The sequence below is a fragment of the Lytechinus pictus genome, chromosome 16 (assembly GCF_037042905.1).
Source record: "Lytechinus pictus isolate F3 Inbred chromosome 16, Lp3.0, whole genome shotgun sequence".
Lineage (NCBI taxonomy): Eukaryota > Metazoa > Echinodermata > Echinoidea > Temnopleuroida > Toxopneustidae > Lytechinus > Lytechinus pictus.
The window spans coordinates 13,376,558-13,399,583 of NC_087260.1; the positions used below are offsets into that span (position 1 = coordinate 13,376,558).

The window sequence follows — 23,026 nt, forward strand, 5'->3', positions numbered from 1 at the left end:
CCCCGCCCTCCTGTACATCATGGACCATGTGTATACTCCAAATTGCTTCCAAATTATTATCATTAATCTCCCCTAACGTTTGATGTAGGCCTAGTCATCATCACCATGATCATCATTAAAATCATCATCATCATCATCATCATAGTCATCATCACCATCAGCACCATCATCACCATCATGATTATCATCATCATCATGATCATCATAATCATCATCATCAATCATGATGATGATGATGATCATCATCATATCAGCAGCATCACCTCCACCATTATCATCATCAGCAGTAGCAGCGCAGCATCATCATCGTCATCACCATCATCATCATCCTCTTCCTCTTCATCAGTCACCATCATCCTCGTCATTATCATCACCGTCATCATCACCAAATAAATTCAAGCCTAAATACTATGATTTCAAAACAAAATAATAGAAACTTTGGGGGCCAAGCCATGAATTATGATTATGTCTCTTCTACATATTATACATCCAAAAAGGGTAATTAATAAAAGTCAACAAGAAAACACAATTAACACAATTTTAAACTTTGTACAATATATTTTATTACTTCTCAAGGTGCATACATATATACAAACATATATATAATTATCATATGAACATACATTTTCCTTTATTCTAATATGATTTGCCTAAATCTGAAGGGAAATTAAATGTATTTGAATTAAATCATGAGAAAGGTTAAGCAAAGCCGAGTGTATAATGGAAGGAAATATTTGGATTATATCATGTTTGGATGTACCCTTCAACAAAATAAGAAGCTTAAAATACCAAACCTCTGTGAATTTGTTTACAGCATAATTCAACTTATAATATGGAAAATGTAAAGTACAGATGAAAAAGGTGAGGTTATTATGATTAGATTGTTTCATATTGACAGAAATGCACTCTCCTTGGAACAAACATTTCATTCCCCTCAATTATCTTTATGAAAAGGAAGAGCGCCCTCATGCTTCAGAAACATGTACATCCCAGGGTCAACCTGAATGGTATCAGCTCCTGGGCCATGTAACGCAAGGCTTGGTATTTGATCTGAAGAGTTGATTTTTATGATTGATTACATTGATAATTGCATGCAATCAAGCATACAAATCAAATATACAATTAATCCCTTAATACTAGTTCTCTGTAGGTTTCAAGCTACACTGACTGCCTCCTTCAATCCTGAAGATTCTTGCAGTATTGTAGTACCGGGGACCGACAGGTGCAATACACCGGGTGAACACCCTACTCTTTGACGAATAGTGTATTGGTTTTAACGTGCATAGGTTGTGACTCTCCTTTACAAGGGACCAACATTTGCGTCCTTCCCGATGGACGGAGTGTTTTCCAACTGCATTCACACCTGCACTGAATACAGTGGTGAGGCACGCTTACACACAACGCTATAGCATCAGATTTTTTGTTAGACGCGTTTCGGCATGAGCGGGACTCGAACCCCTCACGTTGAGATCTACGATCTTATCCGAAACATGCGCTCTAACCGACTGAGGGGGGGGATAGGAAAAAATCTGAATAGAATGTTGAAAATTACTCCAAACAGAAAGGAATATCACTATACAGCAGTATTAACAGTGTGCATACGCTTTCAATATTGCTGAGTTTTCGAGGTATGCATGACTCTGAACAAATAATTATATCAAAATTCATTTGGATTATGTGAAATATAAACCATTTCATAATTACCTAGATAAAGAATTTGCATACAAATGAAAGTGAAGCTACTATGGACGGAGGTTGTCATCTTGAAAACACAGTTCTTTTTATCGAATTGACCTACATATTAATATGTACTACATGTATAGTCTTCATTGTCACACAATAGTCACTTATTTTGGAGTTTACAAAAAGTTACAGTTCATGGGCATTATTTTTCTGAGCAAAGCCACAAAATGCATATAAATTCACAATGTTCTTTCATAGATTACAACTATAATAAGACACTATACACAATAGCTATAAGGACGGAAGATCGCTGGCAGGATGGCCACAGATGTGGAGTAGTTTTGATAAAATTTGTAAAAGATATTCAGATCAATTCTGAAGAACAGAACAATCATCATAAACACAACTATGGATATCACACATAAATAATGGATGTGATCATTGCAAAAAAAATATCTCTTAATTACTCTTAAATACTACTAATCATCTCAAAACTGACATAGAATCTGTTCGTATAATAATAATAATAAATATAGAGATATATTTGATTTCAAAATACATGTAAATTCAATTGTGCATGCATGAAAAGCAAAGACTGCAATTAGAGTCTGAACGTAGCAGTCTTCCAGGCAGGATTAAACATAAAGACCAATGACGTTCGCATTATCATTTCAAATCTTTTGATAATAAACTGCCTTTCAAGTCTGAATGCATCAGTCTATTGGGTAAGATAACACATAAAGGGTACTGACATTAATCGTTTCAAATCTTTTGATAATTAACTGCATCATTGGAGTCTGAACGCATCAATCTTCCAGGTTGGTGGACAAGGTCAACGATGTAGGCCTTGGGAGGAAACTTGGGATTCTCTTGCTGTATGAAAGAAACGAACAGATTTGTTTATTGGAATACAAATGCTTTTTACTTTGCATGAGAAGAGTATGAAGTATTATCATCTAAAATTAATATAATATATCTGCCAGTTTGATTCTTTTATAACTGATTGACTGACAAGAAGAAATGTGCTAATTTTGCTATGAAAATCATTTGCTTTGCTTAAAGGAAAGCAGTCCAACAACTTAAATTAGTCTTACTTAAAGTATACATCCAAAGAAAATTCACGAAAGTGATGATTATAGACAAATTATATATGAATGGAAAGGTCTTGTCTTTTTATACACAAATATGTCACTAAAAAGTCTTATTGATGTCGTGGAAATGCAAGAAATGAAATTATTAGAGACCATTCTAAGCCCCCCAGCCGCCCCCAGACCGACAGTTCACGCAGTGAAAACAGTCGAGAATAATGACGTCACACAATCATCGAGCTCATCATCCCTCTGTGCATAATACACTGAATCACCTTACTGACCTCTTCAATATCTTCCGAATTTACCGTTTTCTTCATGTAATGTGACATCCGAATTCTGTTTTCGACAACTTCAGACTATAAGGGAACCAGAACTGTGTTATTTTGCCCGTTTTTTATTGAATTGTGAACTGGAAAGATCGATTTTGTCCACTCGACAGTCTTCGTTGTGTTGCTCTACTAACTATTGAAAAACTCCAAGCTGCACACACAATTTAAACGAAAGAACAATTTTAATGTTACTAGGGCATTTTGCGAGAAATGTTATACTCAATCACACGTCCCAAATCAAGGGTAAGTCCTTTGATTAAACATGTAGTTGAATTGCGATTGAAACTCGACCTTATTACGCTTGATTTGCAATTGAACATAAGTTTCGTGCAGTGCCCCATAATTATGTTTTGTTATCAGATATTTAACGTGCTGATTTTTCTCGAAAGGTATAATATATTTGTCCTTTTAAACGGTATTTGAATATGGGTACGCCTTTTATTTGTTTTCCACAATATTTATTGCATGTATGAACAGAAGTGAAATATTTATTGTGAAGCACTGTGAATGTTGTGTGATGGTTCATCATTTTTGTTATAAGACTGAAAGCCTGGTGGATGTGAGGAAGTGGCCTGGATGAAAGAAAAGTGAACATGTGTCCAATTACTGATTTGCATATTCTAAGACAATTTTGTTTCTGGATAAATTTTGCTATGTATTCCCTACATTAAGAGTAAAGGAGAAGTCCACGCAATCAAAAATTCATTTGAATTTAAAGAAAAATAACAAGATATTGCAGGAAATTTCATAAAAACTTTGATTCAAATTTATATAATTACTATTTTAACAGTTCCGTAAATATAACCTATTGTGATCAGATGAAGAGTTTCCTATCGTCAAATCTGCAAAGAATAAAAAACAAAATGCCACAAAAAATAGAAACGAATGTGATGTGAGTGACAACTCTAATTTGCATATCATTGTTTTGTGTATATGACTGTTTTGAGTAAAAACAACAAGGGAAATTACTCTATTCAAATAATTTTTAGTTGATGTGGACTTGACTTTTAACTCTACCCCTCCCATCCCAAATAAGAGTAGAAATAATCTAATCAAGAACTTGAAAATCAAAAGCAGCAATTAAGAAGCAAGATTTGATAAATACAGGTCTGAATAGAATTTCACAAGAAAATAAAAAGAGAAAAAAAAGATGGGTAGGGACGGGGAAGGAATAAAAAAAAAATACCCAGAAAAAAAAAATCCGAGTTTCGAACCAGGGTCCTCGCACATGACAAAACAATGGCCAACGCATTTGGCCACAGACCATCGCCCTAAAAGGAAGGCATTTTAAAGATATATGAAAGAAAGTCCGCTCGCCGCTGTTTCCTAATAATGCTTCGGCAATTCAACTGCAATTTCAGTCATTTCGCGATGGATATTGCCGTGTTTTTTTTGTGGCTCCTGACTTTGCTACTTAATGAAATTTCATAATTTTTGTTCAGTCATAAAGAAGAATGTCTATGCTTTATATTGACTATAACATTAATGTGACGCAAGTGTGATTTCTACGTGAAAATATGCTTTGTTTATTCACATATATTTGAAAAAAAAAAAAAAAATTCTAAGCTAAATATTGGTTACCAAAATACGTTAAATGTGCACTTTTTTTCACTGTTCAGTAAATTCAAACTTTTATCTATATAACAAGACCAATCTTAAGAGGAATAAACAATTCTAAGAGCAAAAAACGCTGATTGGAAAGATCGTCTCCAATGGGCTGCTGTCAGCTCAGCTGCTCACTGCTCATTGTGTGACGTCACTCAGCTGGAGCTCGCAAGAGGACCGGTGGAAGGCAGAAATATGGCATGAAAATAAATCATTTTTGAGAGCTGATTTCTGCAATCTCTGATCACTATTTTGAAAAGTGAAGTTATATATCTGATTAGTAATATTTCCCCTTTACAATGATGACCACATAAAGTCATTATAAAATACTTTTGATTCTTTGGATGTATACTTTAAGTTATAGTAACCTTCTTCTGTGTATACATATTCCGCAAATTTGTTTAAACATTATGGCCACTAGTTTCTCTTGTACTTCAGATACCGAAGAAGGCCTGATTATGGCCGAAAGCTTGTGATTAAACTTGATGAACTGAACCCCGGCTACGTCTCATTGCTTATTCTCGCTGTATTTATAGCATCCTCTCAACTACATATTAGAAAGCACCTTGCAATTTATAGGTCCCTGCTCCTCACAATATATACATGTATATACTGTATATAACACATTTGATTTATATAGCACACTTTCCACATAATTAGGTGGTCTGTCTATGACAGATCACCTCTTATGTTTGTCCGAATTTTCTTTCTTTATTATTTATTTATTTTTATTTCTTATTTTTATTTCCTCCATTTCTTGTGGACAGCAAATCTCAGAAAGTTCATATTCAATAATCATCAAAATATCAGCACATATCAACATCAATAAGACCTCAATTCTGCAAGAATCTTAATGTCATGACGTCATCATGACGTCATCTAGACGCCATTTTGTAAAATCACATTATCAATCATATCTCCATTATCAATTATCAAAAATAAATCAAATTCACATGACATAAACTTCAGATCAAGGGTCATCAGGTCATGTCATCAAAGGTCACCTGAAGGTCACGACGCGCGCGTACGCGCGCGTCAAAATTTTAAAATGCTAAAAATCACTTTTTGACCAAAACAGAGTACGTTTTAGGTCATTTTAAGCATTAAGCGCGTAACGCCTTGAATGCAACTCAGAAACACCGTTTTTTTTATTTCATTGCATTGATCATATAATTTTGAGCAATTTGATACCTTGATCAACCTTCTACGACCATTAATAAGGAAATTAACACCCGTTAAAGTTTGCAGCACGTGTGCGCGCGAGCTCTCACTATAGGCCATATATGGGCAAAAACATGCCTATAGAAAATCCGCTGTAGCTCTTCAGAACGCATGGGGACCCCCAATTTTTTTTTCATATTTTGATAGAGTATGAACTAGAGATATAATTTCATGTCTCATTTGACCCTCAATTATATTATGACGTCATCAAAATGGCGTCGGAATTCAAAAAATCCATTTTGCCTATTATGACGTCATTATAATTATGCAAATCTTGCTCTAACTCCGTGAATATTGGTCAATTTTCACCCAATTTTTGATATGTTGTAGCTTAGTTCTTACTCTTTCTGAGTTATTGCCTTTATTTTTCATTTTGATAGACAAATCATCCTCAAAAATTGCAAATAATAATGGCATGTCATTTTTACTCATTTTGCGTGTAATCTCTATGGGACATGACTTTTTCTCAAAACTAGATTCTACATTCTTCTATTTCGTAAGCCATATCTCCAATTTTTGTTGCTAGTTATCCCTGAGCTTTTAGTATGTTGTAGCTGAGATTCTAAGCTTTCGGTTGCGTTTCCTTCATTTTCCGATCAGATGTCGGGATCATGCCCGTAATTCACTTGCAAGATTGGATTTGAGATTCTGGTGTTTTGCTTACGTGTTAAGTCTATGGGAAATATTCTAGCTCAATCGGTTAGGCGTCAGACTTACTTCTCATTCCATCATGCAGGCAGGGGTTCGAGTCCGCGGGTGAACATGATTTTTTTTTTTTTTTTTTTTTTTTTAGCTATCTTGCCCACGATCAATTATAAGAATTCTAACAAATAATAGCTAAAATATTGCAAAATAAAACAGATTATAATTACTTTTTTATATCATATCTATTTATCTGTCTGTCTATCTACCTACATGACATATCTATCTCTCTGTCTAATATATATCTTTCTGTTTGAATACGTCCCTCTCTCTCTATCTATCCATATGTCTGTCTGTCTATCTACCTACATTGTATATCTATCTGTCTGTTTATCTCTCTCTCTCTCTCTCTGTCTAATATATATGTATCTATCTGTTTAGATATGTCTATCTATCTATCCATCCATCTGCCTGTCTCTATCTATCTATCTATCTATATATCTATCTATCTATCTGTCTGTCTGTCTCTCTATCTATCTATCTATCTGTCTATCTATCTATCTATCTATCTATATGTCTGTCTCTCTATTCATCTATATGTCTGTCTCTCTATCTATCTCTGTCTCGATCTCTATCAATCTATATGTCTGTCTCTGTATCTATCTATATGTCTATCTATCTATCTATCTATCTATCTATCTATCTATCTATATATCTATCTATATGTCTGTCTCTCTATCTATCTATATTTCTGTCTCTCTGTCTATCTATATGTTTGTCTATCTATATGTCTGTCTATCTATCCATGAAGCTATCACGAGAAGGAGAACCATCTTCCAATTTCTCTCTTAATCCTTTGTTATCGCTTCCTTCGGGCGAAGGAACGATATCTAACATCAATTGGCGAGCCGCCAGGCGAAAGTTAGAGCCCGCTTACATAACGCGATAGGACCACGCAGCATGAAGCTATTACGAGATAGCTCGTAATAGCTTCATGATATGTCTGTCTCTCTATCTATATATATGTCTGTCTATCTATCTGTCTATCTATCTATCTGTCTGTCTCTCTTTCTATCTATATGTTTATATATGTTTTATTAATATAACCACCAATCATCTCTCTATCTATCTATATATCTATATATCTATCAATCTATCTCTCTATCTATAAGTCTGTCTCTCTATCTATCTATATGTCTGTCTCTCTATCTATATGTCTGTCTCTCTATATCTATCTATATATGTCTATGTTTTATTAATATAACCACCTATAATTTATCTCTCCATCCATCACTCCATCCATCTAATATAATTATCTTTCTTGTATGTATCTGTTTGATTATGTAAATCTGTTTGTCTATCTATTTTTCAATCTAATATCTGTTTAAATATTTTTTTCCTGTTTATCTATCTATACGACAGACCACCTAATTCGTCCGCATGACGAATTAAAATCTAGTTGGATAATCAAGGTGCTTCAGAACATTTTTTTGTGTAAAAATAGAACACTGGTTCAAAACTTGAAAATGAATGTATATCGACAGCCATAAAAAAAGTCTTATGCATGCATCACTTTGCACGTTGAGGAAAAAAAAATTAACAAAGAAACTTAAAACATGATAAAGCTACATCTTCGTTTCTATGTACTTAAACACTATATAAAAGCAGAATATATAATTATTATTAATCATATGATTATTATCAGGTAACTTACCAAGTCTTCTTCGTCTGTGAGCATAACTTCATTCCAAGCTCTGTTATAGTTGCCTCTCACCAACGAACACGATACACCAATCCGATCAGCGAGGGCCTTCGTTAAAGATATACAAAAACATGATAAGAAGAAATCAGTGATCAAATAGTTTTGATAAGAATGGGATAAACTTTTATAAATGTTTCTTGAAAATGTTGAAGGAAAGGCATCAATCTAAAAAACAGAAAATCAGCAAGAATGTAGTCATTGACTTTGGGTTTAATTGAAACTTTGTTCTAAAGTTATGGTGTAACTATGGATAGCCAATTATGACACAAATCTTTAACAGGAGAATTTCAATTTGTAAGCATTTTTGGTGTTTGAGTCATTCATAACTGTCCTGGAATAATACCTCAAATAGTTTTCTTAAATACTTAATTACGGGGAAATAAGATTAACATATAATAAAAAAACATACAATGTAAAAAATGTATATACATGTATTGACACTTGGCTGCCCACAAGTATAGCACAGTGTTATCCCATGGCCTATAAGCTGATTGAACTTAAGAATATTGGCGACATAAGTTTGATTGGTCTTCTCATGTCTTTGCTCTCTGCTATTTCCTATAATACAATTCCCAAGAATGTTCTGTAATCTGAATGATCCAAATCGGAACACATGATATTCAGCGAATTGCACTACGCCATCCAAAATGCACTATCCATCACTTTTACGTCAGAGTGCAGGATAGTGCGAGGTCTGCACTGTGGCACGACGTACGTAATGATCAGCTCGGCACAATCTAGAATTTAGATCAAATATAGCATTCGGGGCGACTCAGTATGGAGGAGGGGTTGTAAAAACAAACAATGCACGCATTCTTGTGCAAAGAGGACCTAAATAATGAACTCTATGCTCGACTTGCTAAATGGACATACGGTACTTGGTCCTGTGGACCTCGGTGAGGTATATCCATTGACTCTTCTCACACATCGTCCATTATTTGGCCCTGCATGCACGCACTTACGCGCATTATTTGTATACATGTACTATCTTTGGTTGTCCTTTATAAGTATATACCTACATGTATTCTTCACATCATAATGTGAGTACAAGAATATAAATTTTGTTCAATAGTTTATTGTTATTGATCCATAACCTTATCTCATCAAGTATCAGTCAGATAGCTAACATATCCCTTACTTCATCCACAAGCCAACAATCAAATAAATTAAACTATACTGTAATTAGGGCCAACAAATATTGTTACAAAAATTCCTGTAATATACCCGAGGGCCTGTATTCTGAACTGGAATTTAATTCAAACTCTGGCCTGAGGTTGTGGTTTATTTATGGATAGCTAATTGTGACAGGTTTCTCTAACACTATAAGTTCAATTTGTCAGCTCACTTGACACTAATCATTCACAACTGATTGGAAATAATTACTGACATGGTTTTCTTCCACATCTAAACATGAGAAAAGAGCCAAGTAAAGATATGAAACATATAGGCCCGAATTCACAAAGGTGGTTTTTAAAACCATCGGTTGAACCCAAGGTTTATGCAGATTTCCTGTATAAATTACGCTTATTTACCGCGTATATTAAAAAATGTCCAATGCTGATGCGCGCTTTTATCACAGTGCACCAAATTTACGCCTGTTGCCATGGTTAAGTATGCTATTTTATTCATGAGTCCACTGTTTGAAGAGTGGACTCATTAAATCAAAACAGTGGACTCATGAATAAAATAGCGTGGATAACCACGACAACAGGCGTCAACTTAGCGCACTATGACAAAAGTGCGCATCAGCATTGGACATTTTTTAATATACGCGTAATTTATACAGGAAATCTGCATAAACCATGGGTTCAACCGATGGTTTTAAAAACCACCTTTGTGAATTTTGGGCCATAATGTAAATGCAATTGTGAAATTTTGGGCTTCCCATAATTTAAACCCAGAATGAGACCATGGCCTAAGTTACACCAGTCTTCAGAATATGGACCAAGGACAATTATAGCAGACCTGCCAACCTCTGGGAATGAAAAACTGTTTTCTGTGATAAAAAAAAGTGCATTTTCCCAAAAAAAAGTGTATTTCATAATAAAATACTTGGCGCACTCGCTCATCGCGGCGCTCAAGCTGCATGCAAGCTAAAATGCGCACTGCTCTTGCAGATGAAAAAAAAATATAAAAACATGTGTATATCTTCACCCTGGTTTTAACAAAATGATTGAAAAAAAACAAGTTACCTGAAATTACATTGATCTAATAACCATATTTTTTTTTTTTTTTTTACAAAAATCGTATTTTTCAAACAAAAAACGTACTGCCGTATTTTGGTTGCAAAAACTAAATACGGCTAAAACGTACTGGTTGGCAGGTCTGTTATAGTAGACTGGAATTGACTTTTCCATGCTACTAAAAGTGCCCCTGACCTCGCCAACTTGAAAACAATGAGTAACTCTAGTAAGATTCAGTATCCACAAGACACGTATCTCCAATACTGGGAGCGCATTTGAATACCACTACCTACTCCACTGCTCCACGTGAGCAAGTCAATACTGACCTTAAAGAGCAGAGCTCTGTGGCAATGGATACCCCGATCGATCCGACCAATAGGGATGATATTGCTCTTCAGTTCGTACTTCAGTTGACTAAGGCTCAGCTCGTAGCTGAAGTTAGCCATCTCTCCCTTCTCGATCGGTCCACCCATCTTGTTGCTGACGTACCTGGGAAGAGAGAGGGGGGGAGGGGGGAAATATTGTAAAGACGAAATGGTGTCACATTCTTCTTTGTTGTAGTTTACCTTCATTACTAAGAAAATTAATGGTTATTATTTCATGAAGAATCGTTGGTTCTCTTCTGCAAAGATTTTCATGATTAATACATTTGCTGTATACACACTGCATGAAATTCTAACTTTGGATGATATTTTATAGTGTAATTTTCAATGGTCTATTAATTGCCACTTCATCTACTTAGTAGCTCCATATTTCCTCTAAATGACTACTCAGCCTTTCCTCCATTTTTAGAAAGGTAAAGTGGTGTCGACCAATTTAATTTGTCACATTTAAAAGAATACTACAAACCCATCCTTTGTTACTTTTTTAATACATATAAAATGTGACATAATGTACCCAGTACAGTACTTTTTACCTCACCTTAGTATCCTTACTATCATCAAACAAACAAAAACACCCCTAGGGGAAATTAAATAAATTGGTAACAGGTGTAATCAATTTTCAGATATGTATTTTTTTTTTCAGTACACTGAATCTGCAAAAGTATGTATATGTTTTTTATTCAGTAAGCTGAATTGGTTGTTAATACAGGGGATTAAAGCAGATGCAAACAACAGACATTAAATGAATTTGGATAATACAATGTGGCAGTTGAGCAGTCCTTGAAGGTATTGCTAACATGCATTGCAGCATTTTACAAAGTGGATACTACTTACTGCGCAATGGTGATGACCTGTTCTCTTGTCGTCGGAAGACAGCTGACATCATTGAGCATGTCGCTGATGCAACCTTCAAAGACCGGATCGGCAGGAGCCTCGTACTGAGGTGGCTGCTGGGAGAGCAAGGCCTGCTGCTCGGCTAATCTCTCGGCTTCTAGTCTCTCGCGAAGCTCTCTCTCCTCGCGTTCCTTCTTGCTCTCTCTCTTTGACCTGCCAATACAGAAGAGCATTTCATCAACATTTTCGTCTGACAAGTTGTCAGATATGACAACTTTCCTTGATTGTGATTGGCTGAGAAGCACTGTTATTATGGTAACTTTTGGATAAAATGGGATTTGTCAGACAAAATATCTAAAAAATCATTTGATAAAAATGCTCCCCAGTTTCAGATCATGTATGAAAGTGTACCAATATCAGCTGAAAAGATTGAATAAAAAAATTCTCCTGGCATTGTTTAGGTTAGCGGAACAAGGTTTTAAAGAATTTCAAAGAATACATAAACCCGAGCTGCTTACAGCACAAGCATCTGGGTAAACATTACTATGTACTGTATTTCCGCATTTGTGTGCAAATTGATCACAGTATTTAGGGAGAATTTCTACTGATATTTGAAACAAAATTATAAAGTTTTTTTGCATTTAAAAAAATTGCAGGTCATTATTGCTTCAATACGGTATTAGTTGAATATTTTGCTGTGGTCTCTTTATCATGAATTTTACAAAGGAAGTAACTGCAAAAAAGTTTTCACTTACTGACAAACATATACTGAGTACCAGTAAATGAAAAGGCAAATAATCATGCATACATACTCTCATGAATGTCCCGTCTTGAAGTAAAATCCCAAAATATAACGGCGTATGCGACAACATAAATACGTACCCTTTGACGGACGATTTTGACGATCTGATGTTGGACTTGGATTCCTGTTTGACGTCTAGTTCTGACGGGATTGTGGGTGCAGGAGTGACAGGTGGGCTATAGAGGGAGGCAAACAATTTGTGAGCGTGCCATGCACTAATAAATAAACAGTGACCTGATAGTAATATCGTGATATTTCACAAGTGAAGACTGAATACATGGTAAATAATGGTAGTATTCTAAATTAATACACACGTAATATAATGTGATGTGATATTGTTATATTGTGATATTCTATATTATGTGAAAACATTCTGTGTAAATAAATGGTACACGTATATGATAGTAGTATTTTATATATAGTGCGCATATATGATACGATGCTTGATACTACACAAACTGATGAATAAATTTGTTTCCCACTGGAAGAGAATAATTCTTTCTTACTGATACAATGTACGTGGAAAGTGGCAATCATAGATCAATGTGTTTGCACAGTGTATACACTAAGTGTTGAGGATCAGTGGAGAAGTCACTCTATTTTAAACAAGGCCCAAGGTTCAAATCTTACTGCAGCACTATCATACTAGATTAAACTATCTATAAATCTATAGAACATACATCATTCTAACAAATTATGTTACCAATAAAACTTGTAGGCACATGACACCATATCAGTTTACAAAAATAAATATATGTGCACACATTAAGAACCTTTGTCTATAACTATATGCTTATAGAACTATATACATTGAAACAAATTACATACACACTTAAAATTCAGGTGAGAGTAATGTTTAGTATATACATGTAGGAATATATATAACAAAAGCAATGTGCTCATTTATGAATTTTTTCTACTACTTTTTTTATCTCTAAAATAAAACTACTTTTTTTTTCATCACTAAAATATCACATATATAGAAAGTGCAATAAAACCATTCACAGATAAAACCTGATCAAATAAATCATGCAATATAACAATTGCACAAACAAGTATATGTACACTGTATGTGAATATGTACATATGTGATATGCAACTTTCTTGTGAACCATACTTCAGTGAATACCATCTCTGAATTCAGAAACTTCACCTGAAAATAGGTGTCCTTGATTGTGACAAGGATACATTCCCTACCTCTTAGAAGCTCCACAATTGACAAGTAAGATCGGCTTCTTCTGATTGACCTCCTGCTCGCTCAATTCCTCCAAGGTTGCAAATTTGGATTCTGGTCGGATCTAAGGAAACGAAGAAGACATTCGATAACACAACAGAGCTTTTTATATTTACAAATCCTGAACTTTGAGGGATAATGAATGGATAATGAATTAAAAAAAAACAGCCAAGAAGAGAGGAAAAATCAAATATTCACAGACAATTTCAAGATATTTCTAAAGGTATATTACTAAAAAAAAATTATCATTTAATTTCTCTGAGGATATTAATTGTAAGACATATAGTTCATGGAATAAAACGGATATTTTCCATTTTGTTGAAGCACTAAATAATGATTTTCGGGTGCAAATCATTCAGGGCTTCATTTTTACAACATATTACACACATTGGTAACCAATGGGGCCTTTTCAAAAGTCAAAACAATGTTCAGGTGCTTGATAATAACCAGAATTTTAATATTGTAGTTCAAACATCAGTCAAAGGAAATCAAAATAAGTGACAATCTGATTGAGCACTAAAAAAGGAAGCCAGCCATGTGCAAAGTTATGCCTAACACGGATACAGCTTTAGGAATCTTGTTGTTTTTGTTTGTTGGGTATAATGGCAACCAGTCATGTTTGACTATTGCAGCCAACTTGTTACTATCAGCCATCAACCATCAGATTTGTTTGTTTACCTTGCCGGCATCATAGAAGCCATCACAGACGATATCATTAGGTCCCAGGAACCCCATTAAGCTGTATTTGGCTGGTAGCATACTGTCTAGCAATCTCTCCAGGGCCACGTCACTGAAACCATTCTTTCGGGTCGATGACTGCTGGATCTCTTTTAAGGTGTCCAATCCACTATAGAAAATGATAAAAGACAGATCACATAATAAATTCTATCAAAGTTATGCAAAAGACACGTTTGGAAAATCAACAAGATATTTGCACCTCATGTAAGATTTTTATCTTTTTTAGAAAACACTGTCTAGTAACCTGTCGAAGCTAGGCTACAATATGGAAACCATTATTTCTGGTTGAGGACGGAGGGATCTATTTTAAGGTGTTCCTGCCACTACAGAGATATACCATGAATCATAGGGGGAAAAACAAGTTTAAGCTGTAAAAATACATATTTGTGGTATCAAAATATACTTTTCTCCCTTATCGTCCCATGAGATTTCCGCTGTCCAATTGGTAAAGTGTTTTTTAATCTATTTTATTCACCATTTATGACATTAAGTAGCCACTTTTGAAAAAGCTACATAACTGCTATAAAGAGTCAACAATATATTATAAAACAGTTTATCTGCCAATTGTTCTCCGGTAACAAGTATTCCCTCCAAGGATTAATGTCTACCGAAAGAGAATATGGCATTGGTTGTTCTACCAGTTATACCAAATTAATTATCACATCCCTTATAACAAAAAAAGTCATTATTCCACTGATTATAAAAACCTTAAAGATCGTTAACATCATTCATGCATTCGAAAATATTAAATATGGCCTATAAAAACAATGTCTACCAACCCGAGCTTGCAGAGTTCTGTGGCAATGACGGGATCACTAGCGCAGACAACCAAGGCCCAAGATGCAGCTCGTCGCACGTCATCATTACTGGACTGAAGAAGCTTCAACAACGGACCTAAACCACCTAGCCCTCTCAACTGATAAAAGAATAATGGAGAGATTTGTATGAGTACACAGAACGTCAGGGTGTGAACAAAAAGATCCATGATAAATTATTCTTATTACTCATTATTACTTATTACTTATACTGCACTTTAGGCCCAAAGTGCTTACAACAAATTAAGTAAATGGAATTATATAATCTACAGACTACAAACTACAAAAGACATTGGTTTTTATTAATGCCTTTCTAAAAGTTGCTAGTGATGGAAACCGTCTAAGTGGCAAATCATTCCCGGATTTTGAAGCGAACAGAGTAAAAGTTCCAAGAGTTAATGAATAAGTGAGACAAAGAAACTCACCGGCTGAACAAACAAAAACAAATGATAAAATAGTACATCAGCAAGAAGAACTACAGAAACGATGGTATATAATCAAGAATAATGGTGAGAATAAGAACACAAAAACCAACAACAAGTATGTTGTTGCTAAACCAGGATTTGAACAGAGAAACAATACAGTATGGAAAGACAAACATACGTTCAAAATAAAATGTGAACACATATTAGAATGATTGAGTAGTACTTCAACACACAAAATCATGGAAAAATAGTCTTTTATCTAAAAGTGATACGAGGTACATGTAGAGTAGAAGGTAAACATAACGTTTAGTTAATCTAAATGCTGTGAACACATATAAGACATAGTTAAACTGTACATAAACAAAAACTATATTATTTTTACCTGGTTTCTTGATTCTGTATCACAGACAAAGGCAGCCAGTGCCATGGCTGCCTTAGTTTGAACAGTGGCATTGCTGAATATAGGAGAAAAAAAACACATGTATAAAAAAAGATAGAGAACATTATAAGGTTTCAGTAATTTCATAGAGGTAACATTTAAACAATTATGTTTCTTTAACTTTGCTCAAATGTATTCCTGCATGCACTGGTACCAGGATATTTCTAAATATTTCAAGAGGACGTTATCAAGCATCATGGAAAGTTTGAAAAGATTTGGTAATTTCAGCAAACACAGCTTAAAATAATGAGAATAGGAAAGATTTGAAGAAACAAAATAATATTCAATCTGGGCCCCGTAACACAAAGTTTAGCGATGAATTGCAAATATGAGAAAACACCTCTGATTGGTTCCTGGTCAGTATTTTGAACCAAATGAGTGTGTAACATTGATACTGATTGGTCAGTCCATTTAGCGATTGATCGCTGATCTTGGTTACAGAGCCCTGTTCTGTAAAATAGAAAATAGGGACTCAATTTTGGACAAAAAAGGGTGATGATAATAGCTAAAATGCACGGACCCACCTGGAATGTAGGGGTGTGAGAAGAGCTCCAACAATTCCTCTAGACTGGATGTCCGCCCTCAATATTTCATCCGTCGCCATGTTGGTCAAGACCTGAGCTGCATTGGCTTGGGCGCCCTCTCTTGATGAGTTTAAGAGACCGATAAGGGGCTCGATGCCATTGCGTTCAGCGAGCTCCACACAGTTTTGGACGGTAGCAGATGTGAGGTTGGCCAGAGCGAGGGAGCCGTTCTCAGCGACATCTCCGTTTTCACTGCCGAGCAGTTTGACAAGAGGTGCTATGCCATCTAACGATTGGACAAAAAACAAAATTGATGAAGTTTTGTACAATTTAGAATTCATAGGCCCGTATTCTGAAGTAAGGTTTAACTTAGACCACAGTCTAACTCTGTGCTAAAATTATGAGGAGCCAAAATTTCAAAAATTCTGTTTATCTTGTATATTTCTTATGTTTACTATTTTGTTTCCTTTTGCTTTCATAATGAAGAAAAATACTTCAGTTATCTTTCCCAGAATATTAAGAACAATTTGGGTGTCATATGAGTTAATAAATTGAATGTGTACCAGATTTGTGCTCCAATTGGCTCTCCATACTTAAACCACAACTTTAAACCAGGGTTTAATATAAACCAGAGTTCAGAATACGGGTCATAGTTTCCAATCATATCAATGAATTTATAGATGTGTATATTGAAGTATACAGTACCTTGCCATTTATTTTGTTTAATTTCAAACATCAAAAACATTTCCTTTTTAAAGCCCTTTCTAATTTACGTACAAGCATAATATGGATTTAACCAAAAATGAACACACTCAATTTGGTCCAATCTAATTTCAGTTAACATTATCAGTCACTCATCCAAATGTCAGCACAATGTGACGTAACATAATTCAGGCCGTTAGAAGCTCAGTAAAGCATATTGTCGAAACCCTGTAATTTGAGTTTTTCTTAAGCAAAATACTCACATGTCAAACAGTTTATATGCATAAAACTTACACTCTTGTCCTATGTAGCTTGTAACATGTCACTTTTAGCTTCAGTCAGGGTCTTTAATTATTCTTTTTTATATTCCAATTTCAATGAGTCATAATAGCCTACCATATTCAGCAATCGTCTGTCTACAGAGGGCGCTCTCTGCCATGATGGCTAGGGCCTGTGCTGTAGCGGCTTGGACTGGTGCGCTATCAACCTCGAGGAGACAAACCAACGTCTTCTCTCCCTCTTGCTCATGAAATATCTTGCAGTTCTCAGCTACAAAGGGAAATGAAGAATGTGAGGTGTTATCAATACAAAAAAGGCATTTATCTCGGCACACAGTACAATTATTTACACTGCAGTATTTGCAATCTGTGAAATCAAGCTTGTGAGATCAGGATATAGCTAGGACTTCCAATGAGTGACGCATAATTGTACACTACATACTCGTGAATGTTTTTAACTTTTGCATAGTGTAATTATAGGTTAATTTGTAGATATATCTATTTTTTTAATACCAAGATAACTCTTCGCTATGACTGTGTCTTTGGACGGTGCCTGCGCTCTATAAATCCACACCATTATCACGATTACTATATCTTTTGTCTCTTGTCTTGTGATGAGTCTTAAGAATGCATGATAGGAGTACTCAAGCAACCAAGAATGATGAGAGGCCTTCAACAAAAGAATGAGGCTGGTGAAATATTTTCTAAACTTAACATCCCCTTCCTATATTTATCAGTTAGTATTTCTCATGAAACAGCATCAAATTCCACAGGTAACTATTGCACTCATCTACAGCTCATGCAATTGTGGCCCCATCTCATTTAATAAGATAAATGTTGTATTCCATTCACCACCATCCAATATACTACTAGTACAACTTATGAATATGCTGCTACGAAGAAATCTATACGGTGATAATCCACGGTAAAAGTACAGAGAAGTGATACAATTAAAATGTGTTGCATCTTCACTTGTTTTTTGAATAATAATGATTATGAGGATGATGATGATGGTGATGATGATGATGGTGACGATGAAGATGATGATGATATTATTATTTGGTTCTTTTACAATGCATCTCACAAAGCAGATGGCATGTCCCTATGCGGTAAAAAAGTATAGGAAAAGTATAAAGTTTTAATTAATTGGTGCTTACGATTCCTCGCAGCCCTCGCTATGGCCTTTGAGGCATTCTCCTGGACCTCTGATTTCTCAGACTCTGCGGCGAAGGCTAGGAGCTTCTGAAGACCTCCAGTGGTTTGAATGAGTTCCATACTCTCGATGTCTTCCAAACAATTAGAAAGAACATTCAGGGCATGGACATGAAGGTCTTCAAACTCCTGAAGAGAAAACAAAAAAGGAAAATACAATTGCAGATCAAGACAGGTGTGGAAGGGATGCACAAACCCTCCATTTTTAGAGAATCACCCATTGTAAATACATGCATGAATATAATGTAGTTAAATCTCTGAAAGCTGTCGCCTACGTCCCCGTTATTTTCAAATTTTCTCTTCCTAATTGCTCTTTGCTCCCCTCTATTTCAAAATCCTGGATCCACCACTGAAATGTATCAAACTTAAATAATAACTTTTATTTTCTCTGTAGGAATTCAAAGTTCATGGGAACTCTAGGAACAATAATGGCTTACTTAGCACTCGTGAGATATTTATAACAGGCAAACTTCAAACTGAAATTGTGTATACCAGGCGGTGGTAAGAAGACGTCTAATTGTACAGTATCATAACAACATGATGGATTCTCTATATGAAAAGTCATGACAAGTGTTCATTGATTCAATGTCACCTCTTAAAAGATTTGATCAATAATTCAAATTTTGTACCATTAAACTAAATTGGCCTCTGTTGACTGGACTGCCTTTATTGAAAGGAAAAAAATATATTCATTTAGAAATTTGACTTTAAATTTGAATGGAAAGTCATAGTTGGAAAGAAAAAGATTTTTTTTTCTTAATTCTAGCTCATCTTACTTTTGTACCAACAAAGTCGACCAGTCTTTCCAATCCCTCTAGTTCTCTTAGTGCTTCTCTGTTCTCTGCATCTTGAGTAGAAAGGGTCAAGCTCTGTAGAGCAAGCTCCTGGATCACCGGGTAGTCCGACTTCAAGAGTTCCAGAAGGGGTTCCAGACCACGAGCATCTCTAAGAGAACAGGGAAGATTGGAAAAAAGGAAATGAACCTCTTGCCTCTGTAAACAAGACTGTAAATCATTGAAATTCTAATATATTTCTGATTTTACATGAAAGCCAAGTGAGGATACCAATTTGTGTGCAATTGGGACCAAAATTGTGGTATTCATATTGATGTATCAACAAAGGGATTTTACAGAAACAGGGAGGAAACCTTCGTGGCAGCTTTGTGAGAATGAACAAAATCAATGAACTAGACTGAATACTCATTCTATGCATGCATTCATGGATGTTGCAGGACTTTGCATCCTTAGATTTCATATTATTATTAGGATTAAATAGCACTGGTTCTGTAAATAGACTGTGTGATGCACCTCAAGTATATCTTGCTTGCAACAAAAAATATGCATATCATACATTGTGATGATTGGCTTGCATATTTGTTGTCAATAACAATACCATGTTGTATCATAGGCCCGAATTCACAAAGGTGGTTTTGAAAACCCACAGTTGAGTCCATGGTTTATGCAGATTTCCTGTATAAATTACGCTTAATTTAGCGCGTATCGGGCGCGTGTGTAAGAAATGTCCAATGCTGATGCACGATTTTGTCACAGTGCGCCAAATTGACGCCTGTTTCCATGGTTAGATATGCTATTTTATTCATGAGTCCACTGTTTGAAGAGTGGACTGATGAATGAAACAGTGGACTCATGAATAAAATAGCGTGGATAACCACGGCAACCGGCGTCAATTTGGCGCACTGTGACAAAAGCGCGCATCAGCATTGGACATATTTAATATATGCGGTAAAATAAGCGTAATTTATACTGGAAATCTGCATAAACCATGGATTCAACCGTGGGTTTTCAAAACCACCTTTGTAAATTCGGGCCATAGAGTCCATAATAGCTCTCATAACTTGTTATCATAACCAACCCACGCTAGATAACACCTACTAAAATTTTACCTTATTGCTGCTCTGCTTTGATAATCCTGAAGCAAGAGAGATACTGCTTCCACTGTGTTCTTGGTGACATCGGGATCAGGGTCAGAGAGGAGTGCTATCAGGGGGTCCAGACCTCCTAGTTCCATGATCTGGACCTTGCTGGAGTACTCCTGGGCCATGTTGGCCAGACACAGACTAGAGAACTCATGGACAAGGGTGTCCTCTGTAGATGAAACAGAAACCTGTTTATCAAGACCACTCAAGGATGAAAGGAAAGAGGTGATTACGGAAAAGGCGGTTTTTGTTGGACAGGCCAGTTTCATGAAGATTGGCAGCACTGATAATGTGTTATTCTCCTGACAACAGAAACAGTCCAAGACCAGTTTTGATTGGCAGATCAGAATCAGAATGTAGGGTTTCACTGAGAATGTCAGATCTAACAATTTAGTCAATGCTGACAACTTTCATGAGATGGTCCCTTAAAGGTATAGTGTATGATTGGTTGATCTCAGACAAGGGCAATGAATCAATTTTGAAATTATTACATTCATTAAATACCTATATTATTGCTCTATTTTATCACGGAAAAGAAACTTGCATAACTTTTATATTCTCATGATATTGAGGGGTGAAACATATATTATAACAAATGTCGGTTAAACGATAAAAGTTTGAACTTTCTTATTGACGCCCTCTCGGGTTAAAAAATAAATTGATATTAGAACACCGTTCGAATCATGCATATTCATTACGACTCATGCATATTGATGAAATACGTCATGGCGCATGCGCAGTATCAAGAAATCCCCGTATCAACAAAGTGCAGTACTCTGTGTGTGTAGCTGAGTAGAAAGCAAACATCGAACGGTGCGTGCAAGCTCAATGAGCCGATGCTAGGCGGCTAGCGACATGCTTGCGCTCTGCATTAGTTTCAGATATAATCCACTATTTGCGATAGCACACACAGGATAAGAATACTATATTGAGCTATATCCATAAATGTATCGTACGCGTGAAAAAGGATTCAGACACGTTGATTATCTGACGTGAATGACGAAGCAAAGGATTGCCCAATACGGCTTACTTTCGGACTCTTATGTCATGAATCTGAAAGTACTCCAAGACTAAAAGAGATACGAGAATCCCAGAGATGGGCAAGGGCCGAGTTCCGAGTTTGATCTTTATTCATGTGGATTGTAGCTCTTTTATGCACCTTTCCCTTCATGTATAGCTTGGCGTGATACATATACGGGAACTACAGCGAGGCGCTATAGCGCAGCTCACTGTATGTATACTCTGTATACTGACTCCTTGGCCCTCCCCAAAGGAAAGGGGGAGGGAGGAGAGAGAAGAAAGAAAGAAGTGGATTGGTGAAAGAGAATCAGGAGAGCCATCATAAAGGGATATGGATACAACATACCCTAATTTGATATTTTGGTGTTTTTTTATCTTTCCTGAATGTTTCAGTCAGTTTCAGATTATTTAGATCCACTCGCAAAGTACAGAGGAGAAATTGGAAAAAAAAGTTAGACCAAAAATATTTAAAACTCTAAACAGACGGCCACCACCATTCTGTCTACAGCCAAGCATGAAGGGAAAGGGCGAAGAGAAAAACGATTACTTTCAGAGCAGGTTCTACGATATAAAACAGGGTTTGTTTAATACGGGGTTAAATATAGGCCTATAGTAAAACATAACGAAAATGCAATCATATATGCCTATAGTAAAACATAACGAATATGCAACCCCAATGCGGGGTTAAATATAGGCCTATAGTAAAACATAACGAAGATGCAACCCCAATGCGGGGTTAAATATAGGCCTGTAGTAAAACATAACGAAGATACAATCCCAATGCAACACTTGACTACTCTTCGTTTGTTTAGATTGAACTCGCGAGGTCAAAAGGTGAGCTGAGAAACCTGTTGATGCGAAGTACGTACGTGTAGTCTACATTGTGTAGACCGTGATAGCATGAATGTGACCAACGTACGCATCAAGTTGCTAATTTCTGTTATTTCTGTGCCGAGGTTTTTACCTGACTGCTAAGAAAGCACGAATGCCTGTGAGCAAGCAACCAGGGGACCAACGGCTCAAGGTCGAACAAGCAGAGTAAAGGCGTCATGAGTCAAAAAATGAGGGGGGGCAGACATGACGTCAGGGACAAGATTTCTGGGAAAACTCTTATTTTTGCATCCACACAAGAAAGCTTGCATCGAGATATGGAAAAATGAGAAGTTGA

General features: G+C 35.8%; 1 protein-coding gene across 1 annotated transcript; it reads right to left on the reverse strand.

Annotated features, from left to right (window-relative positions):
* Positions 1 to 538: 538 nt before the first annotated feature.
* On the reverse strand, positions 539 to 22,226 carry LOC129279204 (armadillo repeat-containing protein 3-like). The gene is made up of 14 exons (XM_064110932.1): positions 20,806 to 22,226; positions 19,679 to 19,847; positions 18,848 to 19,031; positions 17,809 to 17,961; positions 16,711 to 16,996; positions 16,130 to 16,202; positions 15,287 to 15,423; positions 14,448 to 14,616; positions 13,733 to 13,833; positions 12,616 to 12,711; positions 11,734 to 11,946; positions 10,843 to 11,005; positions 8,286 to 8,381; positions 539 to 2,556 (listed from the first exon to the last, which is right to left on the reverse strand). The coding sequence occupies exons 1-14, from the start codon at positions 21,105 to 21,107 to the stop codon at positions 2,446 to 2,448; spliced, it is 2,253 nt and encodes a 750-aa protein (XP_063967002.1). The 5' UTR covers positions 21,108 to 22,226; the 3' UTR covers positions 539 to 2,445.
* Between the last annotated feature and the right edge of the window lie 800 nt (positions 22,227 to 23,026).